This window comes from Cervus canadensis, chromosome 9, assembly GCF_019320065.1.
Source record: "Cervus canadensis isolate Bull #8, Minnesota chromosome 9, ASM1932006v1, whole genome shotgun sequence".
In the NCBI taxonomy this organism is placed as follows: domain Eukaryota; kingdom Metazoa; phylum Chordata; class Mammalia; order Artiodactyla; family Cervidae; genus Cervus; species Cervus canadensis.
Window position 1 is genome coordinate 15,148,040 of NC_057394.1, and position 27,357 is coordinate 15,175,396.

The following is a 27,357-nucleotide window of genomic DNA, read 5'->3' on the forward strand; positions in this document are numbered from 1 at the left end:
TTTGTAATACAGGAACGTATCTACAGCCTTATGCACAATGGCCATTCAGCTCTATTCTGTGCTCCTGAATCAAGGTAACATTCTTTTGATTTCTAAATGTATTTTTCTTAATAATTAAAGTAGTTGTACAATGTATGTTCAGTAGACCACAAACAGGGTATTTTAGTTAAGTTATATTCTGTGTAAGCCAGATTGACTTACCGATACGCCGATATATGTGTTTATGTGTTTGTAAGCATATGTCTAATTTTCTCGCTACATCTTTGTGTAGTTAAAATGTAGATTTTTTAAAAACAATGTCTATGAATGTAGGATTCTAATTAAAGACATATAATTTGAATACATGTCACTCTCCTTTTAATTTTTAACAGGTGGCTAAACCCCTTGTTTAAAATTGGTCATAAACGGAAATTAGAAGAAGATGACATGTACTCGGTGCTTCCGGAAGATCGCTCTCAGCACCTTGGAGAAGAGCTGCAAGGGTGAGCTCAGGCAGGAGGGAGTACGGTTAGAAGAGTGAGAATTTCTCCATGGGGCTAAAGGCTTGTGGGGAGGGGCCTTTGCCTTCCTCTGGGGTCTTCTGAGCCTCCTTCCCTGACCCTGAACCCTCACCCCTTCATGCTGACCCCAGGCTTAGCCCGCTTTGGAGGCTGGGGGAGCCTGTGTTCCCTGTGTGAGTGGACATGGAGGGAGCCCACAGCCATGGTCCTGGAGGCCGAGCTCTGTCCCCAGAAGACAGTGTCTGCCCTTCTGAGCTGCTCATGACCTGTGAGTTCAGCAAAGCTTAGCAAGAATTTGTTTCTAGAATCTGGGACTTTTCTCTGAAGACCTGGTCTGGTGCTTTTCCTGGTGCTTCAGTGTCTGCACCGCTCATCTTTCAGGAGCCCTGCGAGCATTTAGCCAGCGTCTATGGGGCCCCACAGAGCCCCATAGTGAAGGCTCATCTTCTGCTCTGTCCCCTCCCCTGTTTTCTATGGCAGGGCTGGTCTTCACGGTGCTTTGTTTCTCTACACAGGTACTGGGATCAAGAAGTGTTGAGAGCCCAGAAAGATGTGCGGGAGCCTTCTTTAATGAAAGCAATCGTAAAGTGTTATGGGAAATCCTACTTAATTTTGGGAATGTTAACATTTCTTGAGGTAAAAGCTTTTCCATACAGTGCATTGATTTTGGGTATATGTGGGTCAGTCCTGAGATGGATGGACTGAGGCGGGGAGAGGACAGTGGTTTAAGGTCTAAGGGTAAATCTCATCTAGGAATCATGATGTAGATCAGCAGTTGTATTCATCTTTAATTTAGAACAGACAGATTCTTAAAGGACTTGACCTCTGGAGATTACTATTTTTCTTTTAATTGATTAAAACAGAGTGTAATGGAAGGATAGCAGCACTGAAAAGATATTTTATACCATGTTAGGATGTTTTTGATGTACAATGCAAATATTGAGTGATCCTTAACCAAAAGAAGATCTTACAACCTCAGGGGATATGTGTCCTGTGGTTTGCAGGAAGTAAACTTCAGAGAACAGTGGTCAGGAGATGGCAACAAACATAACAGATTCCAAAACAAAGGCCAGAAGCAGAGTTTTAATAAAGCATTCAGACAGTAACTTGAAGTAGAGGATTTATGTGGCAACAACAGACCTATGTTCAACAACATGGAACTGAACATTATTTTTCATACAAAGTTAAAATCACAGTGTATTTCCTTCCTGACCATTTGCCTAGTCCCCATCTCTTCGAGACAGACAAGTTTCATGTAAATTATTTCATCTGATTAATGACTGTCATTTATAACTTTATTGCTACTTCTGTCTCGGGTATTCCTTTGGAAAAGGTGTATGGATTCATTACATATTCTAATGTATTGTTTATAGATTGTAAGATAATGTCAAACATGTACTGAGGATACTTTTTAAGTTGACCTGTCTTTATACTTAGAAATGCCTCTTAATAGTAGGCTTCCCTGGAGGAGAGTTCTGACAAAATGTGGTCCACTGGAGAAGGGAATGGCAAACCACTTCAGTATTCTTGCCTTGAGAACCCCATGAAAAGTATGAAAAGCCAAAAAGATAGGACACTGAAAGATGAACTCCTCAGGTTGGTAAGTGCCCAATATGCTACTGGAGATTAGTGGAGAAATAACTCCAGAAAGAACGAAGAGACGGAGCCAAAGCAAAAACAGCACCCAGTTCTGGATGTGACTGGTGATGGAAGTAAAGTCCGATGCTGTAAAGAGCAATATTGCATAGGAACCTAGAATGTTAGGTCCATGAATCAAGGCAAATTGGAAGTGATCAAACAGGAGATGTTAAGAGTGAACATCGACATTGAGGAATCAGCAAACTAAAATGGACTGGAATGGGTGAATTTGACTCAGATGACCATTGTATCTACTACTGTGGGCAAGAATCCCTTAGAAGAAATGAAGTAGCCATCATAATCAACAAAAGAGTCCAAAATGCAGTACTTGGGTGCAATCTCAAAAATGACAGAATGATCTCTGGTTGCTTCCAAGCAAACCATTGAATGTCACAGTAATCCAAGCCTATGCCCCAATCAGTAATGCTGAAGAAGCTGAAGTTGAATAGTTCTATGAAGACCTACAAGACCTTCTAGAACTAACACTTAAAAAAGATGTCCTTTTCATTATAGGGGACTGGAATGCAAAAGTAGGAAGTCAAGAGATGATACCTGGGGTAACAGGAACATTTGGCCTTGGAATACAGAATGAAGAAGGGCAAAGGCCAATAGAGTTTTGCCAAGAGAATACACTGGTCATAGCAAACACCCTCTTCCAACAACACAAGAAAAGACTCTACACATGGACATCACGAGATGGTCCATATGAAATCAGATTGATTATATTCTCTGCCGCCAAAGATGGAGAAGCTGTATACAGTCAGCAAAAGAAGACCAGGAGCTGACTGCGGCTCAGATCATGAAGTCCTTATTGCCAAATTCAGACTTAAATTGAAGAAAGTAAGGAAAACCACTAAATCATTCAGGTATGACTTAAATCAAATCCCTTACAATTATACAGTAGACATGAGAAATAGATTCAGGGGATTAGATCTGATAGACAGAGTTCCTGAGGAACTATGGACAGAGGTTTGTGACATTGTACAAGAGGCAGGGACCAAGACCATCCCCAAGAAAAAGAAATCTAAGAAGGCAAAATGGTTGTCTGAGGAGGCTTTACAAATAGCTGTGAAGAGAAGAGAAGAGAAGCTAAAGGCAAAGGAGAAAAGGAAAGATAACACCCATTTGGACCCAGAGTTTCAAAGAATAGCACAGAAAGATAAGAAAGCTTTCCTCAGTGATCAGTGCAAAGAAAGAGATGAAAACAATAGAATGGGAAAGACTAGCGATCTCTTCAAGAAAATCAGAGATACCAACAGAACATTTCATACAAAGAAGGGCACAATAAAGGACAGAAATGGTATGGATCTAACAGAAGCAGAAGATGTTAAGAAGAGGTGGCAAGAATACACAGAAGAACTATACAAAAAACATCTTCATGACCCAGATAATCACAGTGGTGTGATCACTCTCCTAGAGCCAGACATCCTGGAAGGTGAAGTCAAGTGGGCCTTAGGAAGCATCACTAAGAACAAAGCTAGTGGAGGTGGTGGAATTCCAGTTGAGCTATTTCAAATCCCAAAAGATGATGCAATAAAAGTGCTGCACTCAATATGCAAGCAAATTCGGAAAACTCAGAAGTGGCCACAGGACTGGAAAAGGTCAGTTTTCATTCCAATCCCAAAGAGAGGCAAGGCCAAAGAATGCTCAAACTGCCGTACAATTGCACTCATCTCACACACTAGTAAAGTAATGCTCAAAATTCTCCAAGCCATGCTTCAATAGTACATGAACCAAAATCACTGCAGATGGTGACTGAAACCATGAAATTAAAAGATGCTTGCTCCTTGGTAGAAAAGTTGCGACCAACCTAGACAGCATATCAAAGAGCAGAGACATTACTTTGCCAACAAAAGTCCATCTAGTCAAAGCTATGTTTTTTCCAGTAGTCATGTATGGATGTGAGTGTTGGACTATAAGGAAAGCTGAGTGCAGAAGAATTGATGCTTTTGAACTGTGGTGTTGGAGAAGACTCTGGAGAGTCCCTTGGACTGTGAGGAGATCAAACCAGTCCACCCTAAAATAAATCAGTCCTGAATATTCGTTGGAACTGATGTTAAACCCGAAACTCCAATACTTTGTGCACCTGATTAGAAGAGCTGAGTCATTGGAAAAGACCCTGATGCTGGGAAAGATTGAAGGTGGGAGGAGATGGGAATGACAGCGGACAAGATGGCTGGATGGCATTACTGACTCAATGGATAAGTTTGAGTAAACTCCGGGAGTTGGTGATGGAAAGGGAGGCCTAGAATACTGCATTCCATGGGGTTGCAAAGAGTCGGACATGACTGAGTGACTGCACTGAACTGAACTTCCTGGTGCTCAGAAGAGTCTGCCTGCAGTGCAGGAGACCTTTGTCTGATCCCTGTGTCAGGAAGATACCCTGGAGAAGAAAATGGCAACCTACTCCAGTATTATTTCCTGAAGAATTCCACGAAAATAGGAGCCTGGCAGTGTCCAGTCCATGGGGTCCCAAAGAGTCAGACATGACTGAACGACTCTTACTCACTCAAATTTGGACTGGAGCCCAGAATAACATAAGACTCTTGACAGTTGCTCAGCAAGTAATTGTTGACTTTCCCAGGTCACATATGGTAAATGCTTTCCTAGGAAAGGATCATCCCCTTCCTGTGGAAAAGAACCTTGGGTCCTGTGTCTGGGCTGGAGCTGCCAGAGCTCCCAGGATCACTCCCTTCCCTGGGCTGCCCCCTCCCCATGGGCCAGGTCAGCCAGGCCAGAGCCCCCCATGGGGAGGAGCTCCAGCTTCACCATGAATTGTGGAGAACTCATGCACCCTCCATGCAGGTTTCCATCTTGGGTGAGTTCTCATGAATTCTGCTTGTCTGGAAATTCTGGGGCCTTGGGTGTACTTGTGACTGATGCCAGGTGCCTGGTTGGATGAGTGGCCTCTGGGTTTATTGTTGGATCATATCTTGGAGCAGCTCTTTCTCTGCTGTCCCTGGTTCTCTAGTTTCTCTTTGGTACCAGATGATAAAGAGGCTTGAAGGCAAGTGGGTGTCAAAGCATAGCCCATGTGGTTTTTCTCGCTGTCCTGGGCTGTCGGCTCCTTAGGTGCGGTCACTAAGTCTCGAATGGATCCCATCCTAATATGAGTCCCAGGTCTTGGCTGTGGCAGTTCATAAGAGAAGCAGACATAGAGGGAGAGGCTCCAGAATCTGCGGTTCTTCCTGAGAGGGAATCCGCCCCACTGTGGTGCTGGGAGTGTTGATTTCAAAGTTTTCCAGCCCCAGTAATACTTCCTGCTGGGGATCCAGGAAGGCCAGGCCTGGGGCTGCATAAGGTGCAACTGGTAGAGCCCTGGCCCCTCTTTTAGGAGCTTGGTTGTTGGGTGGTCATGGCGGAGAAGAGGGAGCAGAGGACCTTGAATGTAGGGGCTCCTCTGTGTGGTAGCACTGCTAGGACTGGTAGCAGTAGCAGTACTAGTTACTTAAATTGATTTTATGAAGCAAATTTCCATGTTGTGATCTATCTGTGCTGCTAGTTGTTCTTTATATTTTAGATAATGAAGGATCTAAACTCAGCCCAGGATTTTCTAAAACACAAACATGTTTCCTTTGTGACCTCCAGCCCTCTTTCAATTCCTCAGATGCATAGAATGCCCCATGGATCATCCATGATCCCAAGCAGTGTGCTGTTTCCTCCCACAGCACAAGCAGGGCCTCCCAGGTACTCCTGGAGGCACCAGTGGGAAAAAGCAGCATGACGCCAGTCCAGGGTGAGGCTCTTAGGGCTTTAGGATTTTGAGATATGAAAACCTCTGTCCTATGAGAAGTGAGGAGTACCTCTACCACTTGAAGAAACAGGTACCAGGCTGTGGAGCCCTTGCCAGTCAACGCTAATTAGAACAGAATAGGCAGAGAGTTCCCAGCACCCTGGCCCCTGTGTGCACCTCCACGGGGACCACAGGTGGGGAGGACAGGTCTCCGCCTGCCCGGGGCCCTCAGGGTGGAGAGGAGGAGCCTGAAGTCTCTGCCTGGGCCAAAGACACAGAGACCACTGCCCAGGTCATCAGGGCTTCTCTCTGAGAGGTGAGGTCTCCACCTGCTGGTGTGTAAGTGGGGTGACCTCAGAGAGCCAGAGTGGGTTCACCCAGTCCGTTCTCCTGAGAGGGGAGGTGTGGCCGGGAGTTATGTCCTCTCCTCAGGACCCTTAGATGTGGCCTGGTCTTGTCTGGTCACTTGGCCTTTGTCTGAGACTACTTTTACTGATGGTCTCTGGTCCAGGTAGAGGCTGTGGGGAAGCACATGTTTATGTAAATCTTCACTTTGGAGCTTAGCTGATGGGCAGGAAGTAAACAGAATCCTCTGAGTCCCTCTTTGGGCTTTGTGCCTCGACTCAGGGCTGGTTCCCCGAGAGTTGTAGTGGGCTTTTGCCTTTATTTCCCAACCCTTTCTTCCATGTGTCCCTCACTTCTGCTCAACCCAGGAGCCTGAGGAGTGTCTGCTGATGGCAAAGATAGTGTGAGCTGAGAGCTACCACTGAGGATCACACAGCAAGGGAGAGGAGGAGTGGTCACTGAGCAAAGTGGTCGTGGGCCTGCAGAGCAGACCTGCTGTGTGCGCCCTGCTGGTTCCTGAGAGCCATTAGGTGTTAGTAATATCCACAGTGATGACCTTGAGTTATAAATGAGGGTGATGATTTTCAATCCATTTTCTTTTCTTTTTCTGAGTAATTTTTGATATTTCTGAGTAAATTTCTGAGTAAATTTTGATATAAAATTTAAAATTAAAAATTGAAGCATGATTGGCTTACAATGTTATATTAGTTTCTGGTATACATCATTAGTGATTTAATATTTTATACAGTACATGGTAAGTTTAGTTACCAACTGTCACCATACAAAGTTATTCCAATATTATTGAATATATTTCATATGTTGTATATTATAATCCCATGCTTTATTTATTTTTTAAAATTTTATATATTTATTTTTGCCCCCGACCCCCTTTTACTTACCTTATAACTTGGAGTTTGTACCTCTTAAGTTCCCTCAGCTATTTCACTTGTTCCCTCCACCCCCTCAATCCATTTTCTTTAAGTAGTCAGGGAAGTAGGTGACTCTTTTTTAAAAGATTGCATTCATAATGGTTAAAAATTTTAGCAATATGCTTAGAAGTGAAACTTTAATTGCAGTCTAGAAAATTTGGCTTTTACACATGACTTTTTCAAGAGTTCTTCTTCCACTATGATCGTCTGTGAGCAACAATGAGTTTTCCAAGCCTTTTGTGAAACCAGCCTCTACCGTTAAGAATAGAGTAATTGTCTTTCCAGCACTTCTAACAATGAAAGTGATGAAAAACCTGGCGGTTTCAGAGCACTCTGAGCTGTTATAGCTCATTTAGTTGTCCCAGGATTCCTCCTAGGGAGGCAAGGTGGGTGTTTTCACAGATAAAGACCTGGAGGCCCAGGAGGGCACATGATGGGCTTACAGTCATGTGACTTGCAGGTGGCTGACCTGGTTTCTGAAACACAGTGTTCTGACTCCTAGAGCAGTGTTCTCTGTGTTCTGGTCTCTCCTCCCACAACCTCCACTGAGGCTCAGAGCCAAGAGGGGCTAACAATAGCACTGTGCTCCTCTGTCAACTGCTTTCTATAGTTTTTTTTTCTTCCCTGTAGATTTTTAAGAACATTTCAAAAATACAAAAATACAATAGAACGAAAGGGTAAGACAATGTGTCACTCTATAATAGGGCTCTCTGGCAGAAAGATTGTTGTGAGTTGATTCTGTTTTTGAGAGGTAGACACAGGAGAAACCCTGAAGACAGAGTAGAAGTTACTCTCCTGTGAGGGACATTTACAGTGATAAAGGAAACCTCCCTTTGTAAGGGTGTCTGCCTCTCTGTACCAGAGAAAGAAGGATGGCTCTAAATCACAGCCGAATCCTGTTGAAGGGTAGTCTTCAAGAAGGATGAAATCTTCCTAATCCAGGGATTGAACCCAGGTCTCCCGAATTGCAGGAAGATTCTTTACCAGCTGAGCCACCAGGGAAGCCCATGTCACCCTAAGTCAGCTTCACTAATTGCCATAATGAGCCGTCTTAATTCATCTGAAACTCACTCTCACTTCCCAAGATTATTTTAAAGCAGTTCCAAGACATCATATCATTTTTATCCATAAATATTTTAGTATGTATCTTTAAAAGATGTGGAATCTTTGCTCACTAAACATGTTTAGCATAAACATTATTGTTATTATGCATAAATACTAACTTTAATGTCATCAATATCTAGCCAGAACTCACAGTTGTCTTTTGCCCCTCTTGCTGTTGGAAGCAGTATTAAATAAGGTACATTTGGCTGACATAGGTTATACAGATTGCTTTTCTGTTCCCCCCCAACCCTGCATCTCTAGGTTGTTTGTTCTGTAGAGATTCCCACAGCCTGAATTTGGCTGATCGCTTCTCCCCCTCTGTCAGTTAACATGTTTCTCTGACACCTTAGTTGGTGTTTAGATCTAGAGGTTTGATGTAACTCATTTGGATTTTCTTCACCCCTTTCATCTATGTAGGAGGTAGGGTTCTATACCTCTCTTATGAGGTACATAACATCTTGTGTGTGTGTGTGTGTGTGTGTGTGTGATGTTAGGAGCTATTCATGATCCTTGCTCAAGGTCCATTAATTCATTAAGGGTTGCAAAATGGGTATGCTCTAAGCTCTTAGGTTAACCCTGAACTATAGTACTTATAGGAAGAGTAGGGGAAAATAATGTTTTTCACTTTTTAAAGCCTATTTTCAAAATGATGAGTTGGTTCTCCTCTGGGGCTAGTGAGTTTTTATTGTGTTTGTTTGGTTTTGTGAATGTCAGTTTGAGCTCATGGGTTTAAGCATTTCTGATCTGCCACAGCCCATTTGATTTGTTAGGCTTGTGCCAACCTTTGGCCATCTTTGGACAGTGGGAGTCTATTCAGGTTGGGTCCTAAGTCTTTTGTACATACTCTAGAAGTCTTTGCGAGATTTTTTTGTTTTGTTTTGCTTTTTGGTTCCTGGTGTGAGAGGATGTTTCTAGCTCATTTTGTACAGCAATTGCTCCAGTCCTGGAATCATCAATTTCTCCAAGCAGCCCTGGCTTCTTTTAGTGTGAAATGATATTTAAAGACTATAGTCTGAATGCTAGAGGTTCTTATTGCTCTTGGTTTTTGTTTCTTGGCTTTTTCATTAGACAAAGTTAGAATACATTTTTTAAGGTAAAGAAATATGTTTATATGGGTGTTTCCAGTCCAAATCAGATGCAGGAAGTTTTTACTTCATCTTATTGTGCTTACATCTGTATCTCTTTCCTCCCATCATCTATTCTTTGTTCCATGCCTAAGCCCAACTCTCAATATCAACATAATTATCCATTTGTTTTACCTTATAAAGTGACTTCTGAAAGCAATTTAAGATTTTTATTTTTGCACTTCATACTGTCTTTAGGTGGGTGTATCACACAGAGAATGTGTTTTCAAATTATTTTGTTTAAAACTACTTTTTTTATAAAAGGTATTTATTTTTTGTTGAAGGATGATTGCTTTACAGAATTTCGCTGTTTTCTGTCAAACCTCAACATGAATCAGCCATAGGTATACATATATCCCCTCCCTTTTGAATCTCCCTCCCATCTCCCTCCCCACCCCACCCCTCTAGGTTGATACAGAGCACCTGTTTGAGTTTCCTGAGCCAAACAGCAAATTCCCCATTGACTGTCTATTTTACATATGGTAATGTAAGTTTCCATGTTACTCTTTGCATACATCTCACCCTCTCCACAAAAGTACCTAAATACATACCCTCTCCACAAGAGTACCTAAATACATACCCATCCCCTTGGGATGCAGAGCCATACCAAAAAGAACTATTGGGTATTTATTTAGGTACTTTTGTTTAATTTTACTCTGAAGTTTTAGGAATTGCTTTTTAATAAATTAGCTGTTTTATAAATATAATTCTGTATAATGTTTTCATGATTCCCACATCAAGAAAGGGCTATTTTTAAAGAAGGCTGATATCCTTGTTAGCTCTATTCCAATTCTCCTTCTCCTTTTAGAGATAACTTTTCAGGCTAATTTTAATTCATTTTTTATTCATATTTTTAAAATGCCTTTTCTGAACATTTTGTTTTTCCTGCTGTGCAGAATGAAAATTTTTAATTTCATCACTATAGTCTCTGGACTTGAGTTTAGAAGGGCTTGTCTAGAAGCATGAAATGTGCTGTGGGACTCTGGTTAAAACTCTTTGTGATCCTTGTAACACCTTCAGAGCAGGTCCATAGCCCTTCCAGGCTCAGATGCTGTGACAGTGCAAGAGTGGAGGTTAGCAGATGCTTACATGGGGTTAGTCTCTGCATCCAGAATCTACAGGGAGAGGACTCTTCAGGCTCCACCCTAATCAGTTGACTCTAAGCCAGTTTCTGGAGACTGGGCCTTGGGCGTCAGAGTGCACTTATCCCCTCTCAGGTGATGCTAAGGTGCAGGATGAAAATAACTGTGTAAAAGACGAGTTAAGGCTAGGATATCTAGAATCTTGATGGCTATGATTCCCCCCGATTCACCTCTTTTCCTCCTTATCTCTGGATTTTTCTCAAGTCTATAGTTTGTCACCTTTCCCCCAGTTCTAAAGATTAACTGCCTATTCATTTTTCCTACAAGTTCACTCTTTTCTGCTTGAATGTTTCACTGAAGCGTTTTTCTTTGATAGCTTGTTTCTGTTTTTGTTTTTGTTTTTGTTTTCTTTGAATGAGATCTGGGGAAGTTGGGTAAGAAATGTTTCAAGTACATTAACATGGAGGAGGAATTCTACCCACTGTGGACATTCTAGCGTCTAACCTAGCTATGCAAGAAATTACCCTAGGAAGCAAGAGGTGGAACCCAATGTCAGGTGCTTTCAGAAGGCTGAACACTCAGACCCTCTGAGAACCTTGGTTAGTGGACATTGTAGTAGTAAATTAGGCTCTGTTAAAGATCCTTTATGATTTCAGAGTTGTGAAGAATTCTTGTTAAAGAGGAAGAACTATACTCAGTTTGTTTGTGGAAAGAATAATTGTGGGGTGGTCATAGATTGATGTCAAAGAGGAAGGGCTTAAGGGGACAGTGTTTGACATCATTCCTGCCAACCAAGAAAATTTCAGTTTGGCTAGCTTCATGATTGATAATGTATATTTTCTCAGTTTTATTTCTTATCAGTTGAAGGTGAGAACCGGGAATGTGCAGATGAGGGAATTCCTCGGTGGTGTCTGCCCGCACCAGTGTACACGTGTAGGGGCGGCTCCCGGGAATGGCTGCCACCAGTGTCTGTGTCCCCAGGGTGAGCCACAGCCACTCCTTGCCTCTCTGAGAGACTCTCCAAGGCAAGCAGAGTCTTCTGAAATTGGACCTTTCCTTGGGGTTCACACCACTGTTTCATTTGGAGCTAATACTTGAACTAGAGCATTGAGCATATGCAGGAGTTAATCTTCTGGTAGCTGGAAAATCTTTCGCCTGGTTTGCCTCAGCCAGTTTTACCAAATGTCAGAAATGGAAACACTCACAGATTACAAATGCTGCTGCCAGCTCTCCTGTTAAATGACTCTTCATCTCTAACCTTTCCTTGTGTGTAGAGGGGATGGATTTACTCAGTCTACCTTTGATGGCCTCAGGCACTTCTGTGCTATGTGTTCTGGAAGCTTGCAAGAATCATATTTTATATGTATATTCTTATTTTCTATATGCACTTTGGAGTTTTCACAATTTTGTACCACTCACTATTTTTCTTTCTGTTTTTTGAGAGAAATTACTAGAAAATTATCCTTTACTTGCTGTTACTTTTCATATGGAGTATATTGTCAATTTTCTATTTTCAATAGTTGCAACTTATGCCAGAATGGAAATTCCATGTACAGTATACTTTTCATCACTTTTCTGAATTGCCGTGACTGCCCCTTGCTGCAGGCAAAGTGGTGTATGTGTGCTCAGTCTGATTCTTTGCGACCCCAAGGACTGTAGCCCACCAGGCTCCTCTGTCCATAGGATTATCCTGGCAAGAAGCCAAGAGTGGGTTGTGGGTTGCATTTCCTCCTCCAGAGGATCTTCCCAACTCAGGGATCAAACTTGCATCTCCTGTGTCTCCTGCTTTGCAGTTGGATTCCTTACCATTGAGCCATCAGAGGAAGTCCCAGAGTAGTGTTTAAGAGTAACAAATGAGTAATATTCCATTGTGTATATGTACCACAGCTTCCTTATCCAAAGGGAAACCTCAGTGGAATCCCTTTTTGACATAACTGTATGAAATAAACTTGAATAACAGGGAAATCATGAATGCTATTCAAATATCACAGCAATTGCCTAGGAAAAAAGCAGCATGTTAAAAAAAAAAAAAAGAATAACAAACGACTTTTCCCCCAAATTACATCAGATCAAAGTAGCACGTCATGATTGAAAACCTTTATTATCATTTTTGAAATTTTCTGTATCAAATAAGGTAAAATCATTATCAAGAAGAGAGAAAAAAAGAATTGACAGATGAGTGGAAGGTACGGGCCATAAACTTAGCATTATACCTTAATGAGTCTGTTTGCTAAACTTTTTTTTTTTTTTTGATATTTATTTATTTGGCTGTGCGGGGTCTTAGTTGCAGCATGTGGGATCTAGTTACCCAGCCATGTACTGAACCGAGGTCCCCTGCATTGGGAGTGTATAGTCTTAGCCACTGGACAACCAGGGAAGTCCCTCAACTAGGTTATTAAGAACTATTTCTCAGCAAAAAATCCAGATATGTTTAGACAGTAGTGACCTGCCTTTATTTATATTCTTTTTTGCTGTATTTGTTGCATTTATCCACATTCTCTTTGGTGAGTGCCATTACTCTTATTTCTCCTGTAATTACAAGGATTTTAGGCTCAAATGGACACCTGAGTAACAGGCAACAGTGATTCCCAAAGAGAATCATCAAATTCAGGAATGTTTTGGATGACTGATAATACTGCTGGGCTTCTGGTGGTTTGTGGCTCCAGCACTGGACTGCCCTTGGCAGCACCTGGGCTGGGACTGCCCGTTTGTACAGTTTGATGTTCTTGCTTCTCTGTGTGAGCCTCCACATTTCCATCTCAGGAAACCATAAACAGCGTGTTTGACAGTCCACTGTGTGAGGGACTCTTCCATGAGCTCTCTATGCCTCTTGAGATGGATGACGGGACACAGTGGAAATGTATCAGAACTGATCATTGTACTCAGGTCTGATTATCTTACTTCTTCAACTAAATAGTGTTCCCTTTGTCCTCTATAGTAGGTGAAAATTTCCATGACTTCATGGGAGGAGAGGCAGTTGGTGCAGCCTGTGAATGTGTGTGTGCACATATATGTCTGCATGTGTGTAGAAAAAGACAAGAATGCTGAGGTTTAATGAGACACCCATATGAGGGATGGGGCTATCTTTTGATAAATATCCTGATCAGGCCCTGGTTGGCTGAGCAGAAAATGCTTAGCTTTTTTGGTGCTTGGTGTTATGGATTCTCCTTCCCTTCCTCTTGAGTTTGGGTTCCTCAACTTTGGGCACACAGAAGAGAGCTGTCAAAGCAAACCTATCTGTGTTAGTAAGGGGGGATTGCCAAAAAGGAAAGCCCAATTCCTGAAAGACTTCCAAACTTTTGGCATTTTGTCTTTTGAGAAGTCTGTGGAGGAAATGATATTGAGGGTCAAGGTGTTTATTTTGGTGACTTGGATACATTGAGTGTTTGGTTTTCCTTGATCGTGGAGAAGGAAGGGTACCTGGGGAGAAGGGGACTTTCAAGAAATGATAGAGAGAGGAAATAGGTTGTGAGGTAGAGTGGCTGTTTGGCAGGGTGGGTAAGTGTTGCAGTTTCTTTGCCTTTTTCTTTGGAAAAGAAGCTTGCTTTCCCTAAGTCTTACTCAGAGTGGAAGCCTCTGACTCAGTGCACCCTGAGTCAATTGGTTTAGGCCTTGGGGAGGAGATGATTGGGAACATTTCTTCCCAAACTATGAAGTGCAGTTGATGGTAGATGGAGAACCATGGAAGGCATAAGGTTTTAGCTTGGTCTCCTCCATGTTTAATTTTTTACTCCAAGGAACATTCTGACTTCTAGTGGTAGAGGCATGTTGAGGCAGTGCTCTCGGGAGCTGAGAGCCTGCAGAGCTCCCAAACTTGGTTTCTTTGTGGTATTCCAACCGAAGCTGGTTTCCATTCTCTTTATCTACAGACATATGGAGTTTGAGGTGGAAGAGAGTGGATGTGTTTGTGCCAATGTCTCAGTTCATAAATATTCATGAAGAAAGTGATAAAAATGTGTCTCCTATAGATGAACCACATTGACTTTCTTTTTTCTTTGATTTATATATTTTTATTTGGAAATGTTTATACCAGTACAGTGAAACTAAATTTTAGACACTGGATGTCATTAGCTTGGATATCATTAATTTATTATAAAAGAGAAACATGGAAATTATTTACTTGATGAAAGATTTCAGAACTTCAGTGGAATGGGTGGCTTCACATGATGCCATTTCAATAGTGACTTATTTCAGTTGACATATTTCCCAAGAATGTCACCATCTCTAAATAAGAAATAATCCTTGTCCTCTAGAACTACTTTGGTGCCTCCATATTCTGGGAGAAGAACTTTATCTCCAACTTTCACACTGCCTGATTGAATCTCTCCACCCTTTCCTTTAGAGCCTGATCCAACAGCTACCACCGTTGTTTGCAGTACTTTTCCTTGTGATTTTTCTGGAAGCATAATGCCTCCTTTGGTTACAGTTTCGGCTGTACTTCTTTCAACTAATACTTGGTCAAAGAAGGGAAGACACTTTCTAAATGCCTGTCCTGCCATGACTCCGGCTGCTGCAGTTCGTACTCTGCTCTCACGCCGCAGGCAAAAGGAGAGACCTGCTGTCGGACCTTCCCGACACATGAACGTGGAAAAAAAAGCTCACGTTGATTGGGCTGAGACATTGAGAATACTGGTGATAAGGCCAGCCTGCCAACAGGACTTGTCCATATGGAAGCAGATTTCTTACTCTTCTTCTGCCACCTTTTTCTTACTCATCTTAAGTCTCACTTGGTATTGTGCCAAATGACTTCTAAAGCACTGGTTGTGATACTTACTGAGCATCCACAGTGTACTGAGTACAATGTACTAAGGCTTTACTATCTTTGAATGTAAAATTTTGCCTTAAGGTTAAAACTGTTGTCTGCTTGTCTTATAGGAGATAGTAGATCTGCATATTTTTCTTTTAAATGAATCATGAATGTAGCATTTTGTCAAAATGTATTTTTAGCATGCTAATGCTAAAAGTAAATCTGTTTAAAGAAAACCTGACATTTCTAATTAAGACTTTTCCTCTTCTTTTAGGAAGTCACCAGAGTAGTTCAACCCATATTTTTGGGGAAAATGATTAGTTATGTTGAAAACTATGATCCGGATGATTCTGCCGCTTTGCACGAAGCCTACGCCTACGCAGCAGGGCTGAGCGCCAGCGTGCTTGTGTGGGCCGTTCTGCACCACTTGTACTTCTATCACATTCAGCGTGTGGGGATGAGGCTGAGAGTAGCCGTGTGCCATATGATCTACCGCAAGGTGAGTGTCACTCGGTACCATGGTGTGTACCTCCCCTGAAGCATCAGAAGTGTTTTGGGAAAGTTCTCTGTAAACTGAAAATTTCATAACTGGGATCATTTATACCTTCCTAGAAAAGTTTGCTATTTACATCGAGTTTGTTGTTGTTGAAGCAAACTTTAGCAATAAATAATGAAAAGTTTTATTTTGAGATTAAGTGAGGGCTGCCCTTGATAACATTTAACCATAGGCTGCTGCATAATACCAACTAAATTTATAGTGAAAATATTAAATTAATATTTAAAAATAAGTATCAAAAGTATCAAGATGATTTTCAATGCCTAAATCCCATAGTGGTATTTATGGAAATTTTTTGTGGTTGTTCATTAAAATTTTCATTTACATCAAATTTGTATTTAAAAGTGAACTTCAGTGATTAGATCTATAAAATTAAATCTAGAAGCAGAGAATATATTTGAGAAAGGGAATGATTATAATATTGAAAGACCCATCTAATTATATTCAACATAATTATATTAACTAAAGGAAAATATAAAAAGAGTTCATGTCAAATATAGACTCACTCACTATATTTTATAGACATGATTGTTTTAATGTATTAAATAAAGTAGTAGGGTATTTGAGATAAAACTTGAAATTTTGCACTGTTTTGTTAATTCTAGAGAGAATTTGTTGCTCTTCATTTAGGCTATTTTAATACAATATTTCCTTTTATCTTTAGTATGTATCATAGCACTTTTAATAAGAACTGATTTAATGTGTTCAGTGATTTTGTATTGACGGATGCCATGAAATTATTCCATAGTTTGCCCTGGTCTAAACTATAAGAGGAATTATAAAAGGAATAAGGATTCCTATAAAAGGAATAAGGATTTCAGGTATCTTTACAAAAGTATTACCACAGATGTGTCAGTGTCAAGAACTGAATGGCTCTGTATAAACTTTATCCTGGATATCTTTTGCCTTAGACTGTCAGTATTTTAAAAAAAATCCCCATTTGACTGTATTGTAGCCTTGAAATTTTCCAAGAGAGTAGATCTTAAGTGCTCTCATCACACACATAAAATAGGATAAATATGTTAGGTAGTGGATACTTTAAGTGGTTTTACTACAGTAATTTTCCCAACATGTATTTATATCAAAGTATCATGCTTTAACCTTAAATATATACAATTTTTATAAATAAATAAAGTCTTCATTGAAAGATAAAACCAAAGAGCTTAAATTGAAAATATTGCTTCTGTTACCTAGCTGCTACTTATCCACAGCTTCTATTTCTTCAGAATATTTCTGTCAGCAGAAAGTGAGATGTCGTCTCACCTTTCATTGAGCAGATTCTTGTTCATCTCGGGATTGTGTGAACCTGGAGACCTGGCGTCTTACTGTCTGTGTTTGACAACAGCTTCTGAGCCGGTTTCCTTCTGGGTGATGTGGAAATTGCAGTTATGCCCATACACTCTAGTCAGGGGTCTTCATTGTCATTTGTCACCATCTTTGTTATTCTATTGAATCTTTAACCATTTAGGAGATACTCAACGATTTCCCTACCAATTGGTTAAATGTTTATCTTACCAGATCATACTTAACTCATAATAATTACAAAATTTTACCAGAACTGCATTGCAAAAACCTTAGGTGTGAGATGGTTTAGCCAAAGCTCACTCTTTGCTGCACAGGTGAGCCATTGTCCACCTGATTTTCTTCCTCTTCCCACTAACATTTTGGAATCTTGCCTTTGGGAAATGTGATCTCACCTGGCATGTTGGCTTATGTGAATGTTTGCTGACTTGATTTTACTTGATTTTACCTAAAAGTTTGCCCCTATATGAAGTCAGGAATTGTGGGGATTACACCATATACAACCTGAAATTCCAGGAACCTGGGAAAGACAAATTTCCTCGTACACAGCCTTGCATCTAGAGTCCTGCCGTTATGGAAACAAGACACTTAATTTCAGGTTACAGGTGGGCTGATTCCTTAGGGCAAAGCTGGTGCTGCCAAGCAGCTCTGAAAGGCCCCTCTGATCATTTGTGTTTCATGCTCAGGCCCCACCTTCTGATCACTGATCTAGAGAGGAATCAGATTGGGTGTTAAAACTTGTAGCTGTAGTTTGTCTACACTATGGATTCCAGGCTGGGGCAAGTCTCCAGGAGATCTCTAAGGCTGCACATCTTCTGCTTCTAAAATGGCCCATTCAGCATTCTCATGCTCTTTTCAGCTGAATTTTGAATGATCGTGAGGGAGGTATCATATATGAAAATGACTTGCCATTTATTCATTAGTACATTTCCACTGCTTTGATAAAGTTACTTTTGGCTTTTGACCATGGATTTTTTTATTGTGGTAATATATACACAGCATAAAGTTTACAATCACACTCCTTTTCAGTGCAGCATTTAGTAACATTAGGTACCTTCACATTGTTGTGTGGCTATCACCCTTATTTATCTCTGGAACTTTTTCTTTTCCCAAACTAAACCTCTGCACCCATTAAACACTAACTTCCAGCCCCTCTTCCCTCACACAGCACCATTCTACTTCTCTCTGTGAATTTGACTACTTTAGTACCTCATGTAAGTGGTTTAGTGTTTGTCATTTTGTGTGTGGCTTATGTCCTGCAGCACAATGTCTTCAAGGTTCATCCATGTTGTAGCAGGTGTCAGAATTTAAGTCCTTTTAAAGGCTGAATAATATTCCATTATAGGTCTGTACAACATTCTGGGTATTTGCTCATCTGTCAATGGACAATTACACCTTTTAGCTATTATGAACATTGCTGCCATGAGTATGAGTGCACAAATTGTCTATTCAAATTTTTGTTTTTAGTTTTCTTGAGTATATCCTTAGTAGTGTAATTGCTATATTGTATGCTAATTTCATTTTTAATTAACTTCCATCTTCTCTTCCATTGTGGTTATATCATTTTACATTCTCACTTGATCATTGGTTTTCTTCTTGAGGAGTAATCGAAGCATTTTTATAAAGTGTGACATTTTTGGGGGGTTACTGGCTCCAGTTGGTCATCTGTTGAAGCAGCTCCTGGTGTCTCTTCAGTTTCCTCAGATCTCTAGGGCATTTTTCTTACAAAATAAAGGGATTGTACAACACGGGTTGTGTTTTCTGTAAAGTCAGCATACTGGCATTAAGAACAGGAACCTCACAGGAACAGTGTTTTGAATGTTATACTTGCTCATTTCAGAATGAGCAAATTAAGCCTAAAGTGTTTAAATATTGTCACCCACAGAATTAATGATTGAATCCAGATTTACAGTCCAGGTCTCTGAATTTCTTTCCTTAAGGCAGCCTCTCCACTCTCATCTAATTTGGTTCAAAATTACTTAGTTGTCTCTTAAGTGCAAACCTTCACCCTTTATCCTTCAGACAGGTCCAAGTTCATTGAAACTGGGGGGCAGGGAGATTTTGCTTCTACCTCCTGCTCCTCCCTTTGCCGTCCTTGAAGCAGGGCTGCCGCCACAGTGAGGAAAGGCTGAACAGGGTCCCTAGAGCCCTGTTGTCAGGGGTCATCCTGCTCGTGCTGATACCACTCAAGACCCCAGGAACGCATGCTCCATTGTGTTATGTTCTAAGATGACTTGGTGTCACCTTAGGAATCAAGTTCTCTGTCTCCCTCTCTCATTTCAGGCCCTTCGCCTGAGTAGCTATGCCATGGGGAAAACCACCACAGGCCAGATAGTCAACCTGCTGTCCAACGATGTGAACAGGTTTGACCAGGTAAGCTGCCCTTGAGGGATCCTCTTCCATTTCCTGTTCTTCTCACTGGGTTCAGCTTATTGGGATGCCAGGTGCCAGGGTTTGGTGTCAGCCAGGATTCCATTGAGGATGTAAGACAAAGGTTCTATTTATCCAGCTTTCATTTTTCTGTGTGCAACTTAGATGTAATTATATGTATTGTTCCATAAATGAGAGTTTTGCTTTTCTAATAATAAATAGGCATCAGTGTTGTTGCCCAGATTGGTTAGTGTCCCTAAGGATCCTCCTGGAGTGGCCCTTCTTGGCATGTGGTGTAGGTGTTGCTGGATTGTCTTCTCTGTATGATGAAGGTCTGGTGGGCAGGGATTTTTGTTTCCCCTATGCTCTGATCACTGCCTGCTGCATAGGAAGCCTTCAAGGGATATGCCAAGTGGGTGGTACCCAGCCAGATACAATATCGTCTTTGCTGTCCCCCCTCAGTCTTTTTTCCACTGACCTTATGCATAGATCACATGACCCAGGGCATTGCAGCTATTGGTCAGATCTGTGTTTCACTAGACACTTCCTTTTTGAGTATCCATTCATCAAACATGAAGTAATGTCCCTACTCAGTTTCAGGGATGAATAAAGCTTAGTTTCTTCCCTATAGAAGCCACAGCCTATCAGGGAGGTAAATACACAAGTCGTTACTTGAGAGAGAAGTAGGTAACATAATATAGGTTTTCCTGGGATGTCAGAGAGACCCAGAGGAGATGGGGGCTAAATTCTCGGACAGAGAACATTTGGGGAAGACCTATAAGACCTTCTACAGCTAATACCCAAAAAAGATGTCCTTTTCATCATAGGGGAATGGAATGCAAAAGTAGGAAGTCAAGAGATACCTGGAGTAACAGGCAAATTTGGCCTTGGAGTACAATTGAAGCAGGGCAAAGTCTAACAGAGTTTTGCCAAGAGAACCCACTGGTCATAGCAGTCACCCTCTTCTAACAACACAAGAGACAGTGCTACATATGGATATCACCAGATGTCAAAACCAACATCAGATTGATTATATTCTTTGCAGCCAAAGATGGAGAAGCTCTATACATTCAGCAAAAACAAGACTGAGAGCTGACTGTAGCTCAGATCATGAACTCCTTATTGCAAAATTCAGACTTAAATTGAATTAGGAAAAACCAATAGACAATTCAGGTATGACCTAAATCAAATCCCTTTATGATTATACAGTGGAAGTAACAAATAGATTCCAAGGATTAGATCTAATAGACAGAATGCCTGAAGAACTATGGATGGAGATTCATGACATTGTACAGAAGGCAGTGATCAAGACCATCCTCAAGAAAAAGAATTGCAAAAAGACAAAATGGTTGTCTGAGGAGGCCTTACAAATAGCTATGAAAAGAAGAGAAGCTAAAGGCAAAGGAGAATAGGAAAGATATACCTATTTGAATGCAGAGTTCCAAAGAAAAGCAAGGAGATATAAGAAAGCCTGCCCAAGTGATCAATGCAAAGTAATAGAAGAAAACAATAGAATGGGAAAGACTAGAGATCTCTTCAAGAAAATTAGAGATACCCAGGGAATATTTCATGCAAAGATGGGCACAGTAAAGGACAGAAATGGTATGGACCTAACAGAAGTAGAAGATACTAAGAAGAGGTGGCAAGAATACACAGAAGAACTATACATAAAAAGATTTTCATGACCCAGATATCCATGATGGGATGATCACTCATCTGGAACCAGACATCCTGGAATGCGAAGTCAAGTGGGCCTTAGGAAGCATCACTACGAACAAAGCTAGTGGAGGTGATGGTATTCCAGTTGAGCTATTTCAAATCCTAAAAGATGATGCTATGAAAGTGCTACGCTCAACATGCCAGCAAATTTGAAAAACTCAGCAGTGGCCACAGAACTGGAAAAGATCAGTTTTCATTCCAGTCCCAAAGAAGGGTAATACCAAAGAATGTTCAAATGACCACACGATTGCACTCATCTCACATGCTAGTGACGTTCAAAATTCTCCAAGCCAGGCTTCAGCAGTATGTGAACTGTGAACTCCCAGATTTAGAAAACACAGAGGAATCAGAGATCAAAAAGCCAGCATCCATCGGATCATCAAAAAAGCAAGAGAATTCCAGAAAAGCGTTTACTTCTGCTTTATTGATTACGCCAAAGCCTTTGACTGTGTAAATCATAACAAACTGTGGAAAATTCTTCAGTAGATGGTTGTACCAGACCATCTTACCTGCCTCCTGAGAAATCTGTATGCAGGTCAAGATGCAATAGTTAGAACTGCACATGGAACAACAGACTGGTTCCAAAGTGGGAAAGGAGTACATCAAGGTTGTATATTGTTACCCTGCTTATTTAAATTCTATGCAGAATATACCATGTGAAATGCCAGGCTGGATGAAACACAAGCTGGAATCAAGATTGCCAGGAGAAATATCAATAACCTCAGATATGCAGATATTCCCCCTTATGGCAGAAAGTGAAGAGGAGCTGAAGAGCCTCTTGATGAAAGTGAAAGAGCAGAGTGAAAGACCAGAGTGAAAAGAGTAGAGTGAAAGTGAAAGAGCAGAGTGAAACTCGACATTAAAAAAAAACAAAGATCATGGCATCTGGTCCCATCACTTCATGGCAAATAGTTGGGGAAACAATGGAAACAGTGAGAGATACTATTTTTGTGGGCTCCAAAATCATTGCAGATGGTGACTGCAGCCATGAAATTAAAAAACACTTGCTCCTTGGAAGAAAAGCTATTACCAACCTAGACAGCATATTATAAAGGAGAGACAGTACTTTGCCAACAAAGGTCCATCTAGTCAAGGCTATGGTTTTTCCAGTGGTCATGTATGGATGTGAGAGTTGGACTATAAAGAAAGCTGAGTGCCAAAAAATTGATGCTTTTGATCTGTGGTGTTGGAGAAGACTCTTGAGAGTCCCTTGGACTGCAAGGAGATCAAACCAGCTCATCCTAAAGGGAATCAGTCCTGGATATTCATTGAAAGGACTGATGCTGAAGTTGAAACTGTAATACTTTGGCCACCTGATGCAAGGAAATAACTCACCTGAAAAGACCCTGATGCTGAGAAAGATTGAAGGGTGGAGAAGGAGATGACAGAGGATGAGGTAGTTTGATGGCATCACTGACTTGATGGATATGAGTTTTAGCAATCTCTAGGAGTTGATGATGGACAGGGAAGCTTGGTGTGCTGCAGTCCATGGGGTCACAAAGAATCAGAGACAACTGAGCATCTGAACTGAGGTTAAGTCATCTGTGTTTTGGACAAAATTGACCTCTCCCTTTGTTACTGCTGGTCTGATTCTCCCTGGATGTCCCTGAAGCCAGCCCTGTGCTGCCCCTGAATGGGGCATGGGGTGGATACTTGGATTTCTGTTTTAGCAGGCTTGAATCCCACTGAGATCATTTCTGTTTAGGTTTCTGTCTGTTCCTTCAGAGGAGATTATTTCTACACTGTGTCCTTATTGATTTTTACACCATCTTAAGAAGGTTTTGTCTTTCTCTTTTAAGGTAACGATGTTCTTGCACTATCTGTGGGTGGGGCCACTGCAATCTATTGCAGTGACCGCCCTGCTCTGGATGGAAATAGGAATATCATGTCTTGCTGGGATGGCAGTTCTCATTATTCTTCTGCTTTTGCAAAGCTGCTTCTGGAAGTTGTTTTCCTCACTTTGGTAAGAGAAACAGTGGTTTTAAAAATTGATAATATGAAATTGGTAACCTCCACAGTCTGCTTGATGCTTTTGTTCAAAAATAAGACAAATGTCTTCTCTGGTTTCTTCTTTGTGTGGGTTGTAGACCCTTCAGGCTTAACCAGTGAAGGCTCCAGGCTTAAGCTGAAGGCTGATCCTGAAACAGGAACAGTGAAAGCATTCACTGGCTGCTCTTGGCACCATATCTGAATATGTAGAATATCCTTCAGCAGAATTTACCCATGTCCAAGTTAGTTAAATATTGGTAAATAGTAATAATCTTGTAGGCCTATTTCTCACCACATATATTTTTGTTATGCTTGTGTTGGAGCCATTTCAAGTTTTATGTTCATGTTGCCATTAAGTTATAAGCACCCCAAGGGCCAGGCTGATCTTCATTGTGTCTTTATAAAGCCCCACATTCACAGCAGCATACATGATAGAAAAGTGGCTGGTGGTGAAGAGCCTCCTGGTGATGAGCTAGACCTGAAGCAGGTCCCAAAGGGTTGGAGGTGGGTGGTTGTCAGGTGATGGAGATATCGTGCTATTTGAAGCTCACTGAGCTCTTGCGTGTGTTGTGTGTGTGCAGGTCTGTGCTTGGTGTCTTTCTCTGTTTGGAATTTCCTTTTCTGTCTTTGCTGTGAAGAGATGCTCCTTATCCTTCAAGGGCCTGTTCCAGTGCTACCAGGTCTCTGAATCTCTTCTTGTTCTCCTTTCACAGTATATTTAACAGTCCCATCTTTTCTGCTCCCCAGAACTTCTCTCCTATTTTGTTACAGCAGAGACTCTATCTTCCTGGGTGTCTCTGCCTTCCCTACCTGACCATGACCTCCTTGAACAGATGGTTTATATCTGACTCATTTTAGGTCTTCCTTAGCTGATGCTGCATGTTCTCCAAGTTATTTCTTGAAATGGACTGCATGGTTGGCTTCCTAAATGAAGCCTTTTTCTCCATTTGTACTTTGAATAGGACCTGCCTGTGTTCTAAGTGCAAAAGGACTATAGAGAATTATTTGCTTCCTAGCCACCACTCCCCGCCCCCACACCCCCATGCCCACTACTACTGCTGCTGCCACAGAAAGTTGGGCTGTGATCACTAAGGCTCGTCTCTCACAACTGTCCCCTTAGGAGTAAGACCACAGCTTTCACAGACGACAGGATCAGGACCATGAGTGAAGTCGTAACGGGTATCAGAACAATAAAAATGAATGCTTGGGAAAAGTCATTTATAGACCTTATTGCCAGATTGAGAAGGTAAGTGATATATATATCACCCATGTTTTCATGCTTCATTTCCAATTCTACAGAATGCTTTAGATGTCTTACCAAAGAAGTATTTAAGTTCACCTTCACATTAGGGTGAACTTAAATACTTACTATCCATTGCATCCCCCACATATTTCAGTAGGGTTAAGGAGAACAGTGGAGACATCATTTAACCTGTTCTTCTATCTACCATCTTCTCAAAGGAAAAAAATGTATATGTGTCTTACTTATATAGAAATGAAATTCTATGTAGTTCTTAATACCTAAAATCTCAATAAGCAATGTTTTTAATATAGTATTTGAACAATGACATTCAAACTAAAATAGTAATTTATGTTGATGGAGCATAAAAAGGGAGATTACTGGAGTGGGTAGCCTTTCCCTTCTCCAGGGTATCTTCCCAACCCAGGGATCAAACCCAGATCTCCCATATTGCAGGTGGATTCTTTACCAGCTGAGGCACAAGGGAAGCCCAAGAATACTGGAGTTGGGTAGCCTATCCCTTCTCCAGTGGATCTTCATGACCCAGGATTCAAACCGGGGTCTCCTGCGTTGCAGACAGATTCTTTACCAACTAAGCTATCAGGAAACCCATATAGAGATTGAGTGTACCTATATTGAGCCAAACTGTACGAATCACTATTCTTCGTTGTTGTCATGCTTAGTTGCTCACTCATTTCCGACTCTTTGTGACCGCATGGACTGTAGCTCTCCAGGCTTCTCTGTCCATGGGATTTCCCATGCAGGAATACCAGAGTGGGTTGCCATTTCCTCCTCCAGAGGATCTTCCTGACCCAGGGATTGAACCCATGTTTCCTGCATTGCAGGTGGATTATTTACCGCCAAGAAAGCTCATAAATCACTGTTATTCTTTTCAAATGGAGCTATGAAAGTACTGTCCCTTTTGTTTTGCTTCATGTTTTTTAAAATTTATTTATTTTAATTGGAGGCTAATTACTTTACAATATTGTAGTGGTTTTGCCATACATTGACATGAATCAGCCAAGGGTGTACATGTGTCCCCCATCCTGAAGCCCCTCCCGCCTCCCTCCCCATCCCATCCCTCTGGGTCAAGTGCACCGGCCCTGAGCACCCTATCTGATGCATCGAACCTGGACTGGCAATCTGTTTCACACATGATAGTATTCGTGTTTGTAGACTGTTTTTCCAACTTTTATTTAAATACCTGATGAACATTTCTCTGACCCCACGTTGTCAGCTCTCACTTTGCACCTTTGTGGGGTCCCTCCCTCTGCTGGGAATACACTCCCATCTTCCTTCTTCTCTGGTCTCTGCCAGCCCTGACTGACTCCAGCTCATCTTCTCAGACTCCACATGTGTATGACTTGCCCTGACTCCACTGCTCCGAGTTACACGCCTCTGCTCTGAGCTCCCACGGGGGCTGTGATGACCATCTCTGTCTAATGTCTCCCAATTTTGTGGTTGACAGTTCTCTTCCCTTACAAGTTCATGAGCTCCTGGATGGGACAGGCTGTATCTTTTTGTGAGGAACCTGGCACAGACTTGTGATTATGAATGTTTGTTGAATGAATGTTCAAACCCCATCGGAATGACCCAAAATGTTTGAAATTGTGACAGAAAGCCTCCTTTTACTTGAAAGAGTGAAGGGTGATGCAGTGTGTGGTCCTGGTGTCAGGCAGACCCCTGAGTGTGCACTATGCTAATGTCTCCATGATGTGAGGGATGGTTTATCTCAATCTGTGTCTATTCCCTAGAAAGGGGCCACTTACACAGGGCAATGAATTCACATCTTGTATGTTGATGCTTCTTATAAAACCTTTGTCCTACTTTCTTTTACAGGAAGGAAATTTCCAAAATTCTGAGAAGTTCTTACCTTAGGGGCATGAATTTGGCATCATTTTTCACTGTGAGCAAAATTATGATTTTTGTCACCTTCATCACCAATGAGCTCCTTGACAACCTGGTCACAGCCAGCCAAGTGTTTGTGGTGGTGATGCTGTTCGAGGCCCTGCGGTTTTCAAGCACCCTCTACTTCCCCATGGCCACTGAGAAGGTGTCAGAGGCCATCGTCAGCATCCAAAGAATCAAGGTTTAGTGAAAAATAACTTTTTTAAGTTATAGGTGAATTTTACCTAAAACTCCTCCTTTTATGTGGTGTCACTGTGTACCATTTAGGTGAGATTTAACTCTTTCAGTGCCAAGCTGGCAGTCTTTCCAAGATGTCTGTATTCTCCTCTTTTCTTAGGTAAAGTACGTTAAAAGTACTGTGAGATCCGTGCTCATTTAGGGCCAGTAGTATAAACAGCAGCAGCACAGGCTCTTGATGTGCAATAATGGCTGCAGAGTGATTAAAATGTGTAAAAGCAGGAGAAGCAAACAGATGCATCTGCTGTGCTGACTGGAATGACTAGGTAGTGACGGTGCACAGTCCTGGGCTAACGAGGATCCCTCTCTGAGCCGGGAGGGGAGGAACTTGCTGAGAAGTCCCTGTTCCCTGGGCAGGAAGAGTGGCCTCAGATTCACTTAGTTCTCTGTGTTTAGAAATGGATTCTTTACTCTACAGATGTTTTCTTGTTGATTTCTGATCTCTGCATTTTGTTCCTGTCTTTATTTTACTTAGTGTCTAAGCCTGTCTTTAGCTCCCCTCTTCCCTAAAAACTTGTGATTCCCACCATACCTATTGTCTCCTTTTTTATACATAAATATAAACTCAAAAGGGATTAAATATCTAAATGTAAGACCAGGAACTATAAACTCCTAGAGGAAAATATAGGCAAAACACTCTGACATAAATCACAGCAGGGTCCTCTCTGACCCACCTCCCAGAGTAATGGAAATAAAAGCAAAAATAAACAAATGGGACCTAATTAAACTTAAAAGCTTTTGCACAACGAAGGAAATTATAAGCAAGATGGAAAGACAGCCTTCAGAATGGGAGAAAATAATAGCAAACGAAGAAACTGACAAAGAATTAATCTC

General features: G+C 41.4%; 2 protein-coding genes across 3 annotated transcripts in view; one reads left to right on the top strand and one right to left on the bottom strand.

Annotated features, from left to right (window-relative positions):
* LOC122447477 (ATP-binding cassette sub-family C member 4-like) overlaps positions 1-27,357 on the top strand; it is a 1,659,665-nt gene that overhangs the window by 1,100,170 nt on the left and 532,138 nt on the right. Inside the window, exons 2-8 of one of the 2 annotated variants that reach the window (XM_043478130.1) lie at positions 372-482; positions 1,016-1,136; positions 15,477-15,701; positions 19,344-19,433; positions 22,949-23,112; positions 24,259-24,384; positions 26,218-26,467. The exons of the other annotated variant lie outside the window; for it this stretch is intronic. Coding sequence (XP_043334065.1) covers positions 372-482; positions 1,016-1,136; positions 15,477-15,701; positions 19,344-19,433; positions 22,949-23,112; positions 24,259-24,384; positions 26,218-26,467 — 1,087 coding nt within the window. The remainder of the gene's footprint in view (positions 1-371; positions 483-1,015; positions 1,137-15,476; positions 15,702-19,343; positions 19,434-22,948; positions 23,113-24,258; positions 24,385-26,217; positions 26,468-27,357) is intronic. 2 annotated transcript variants of the gene reach the window in all.
* Positions 14,646-14,954, bottom strand: LOC122447483 (10 kDa heat shock protein, mitochondrial-like). Its single transcript, XM_043478137.1, has one exon. It carries the CDS (start codon positions 14,952-14,954, stop codon positions 14,646-14,648), a length of 309 nt encoding a protein of 102 aa, XP_043334072.1.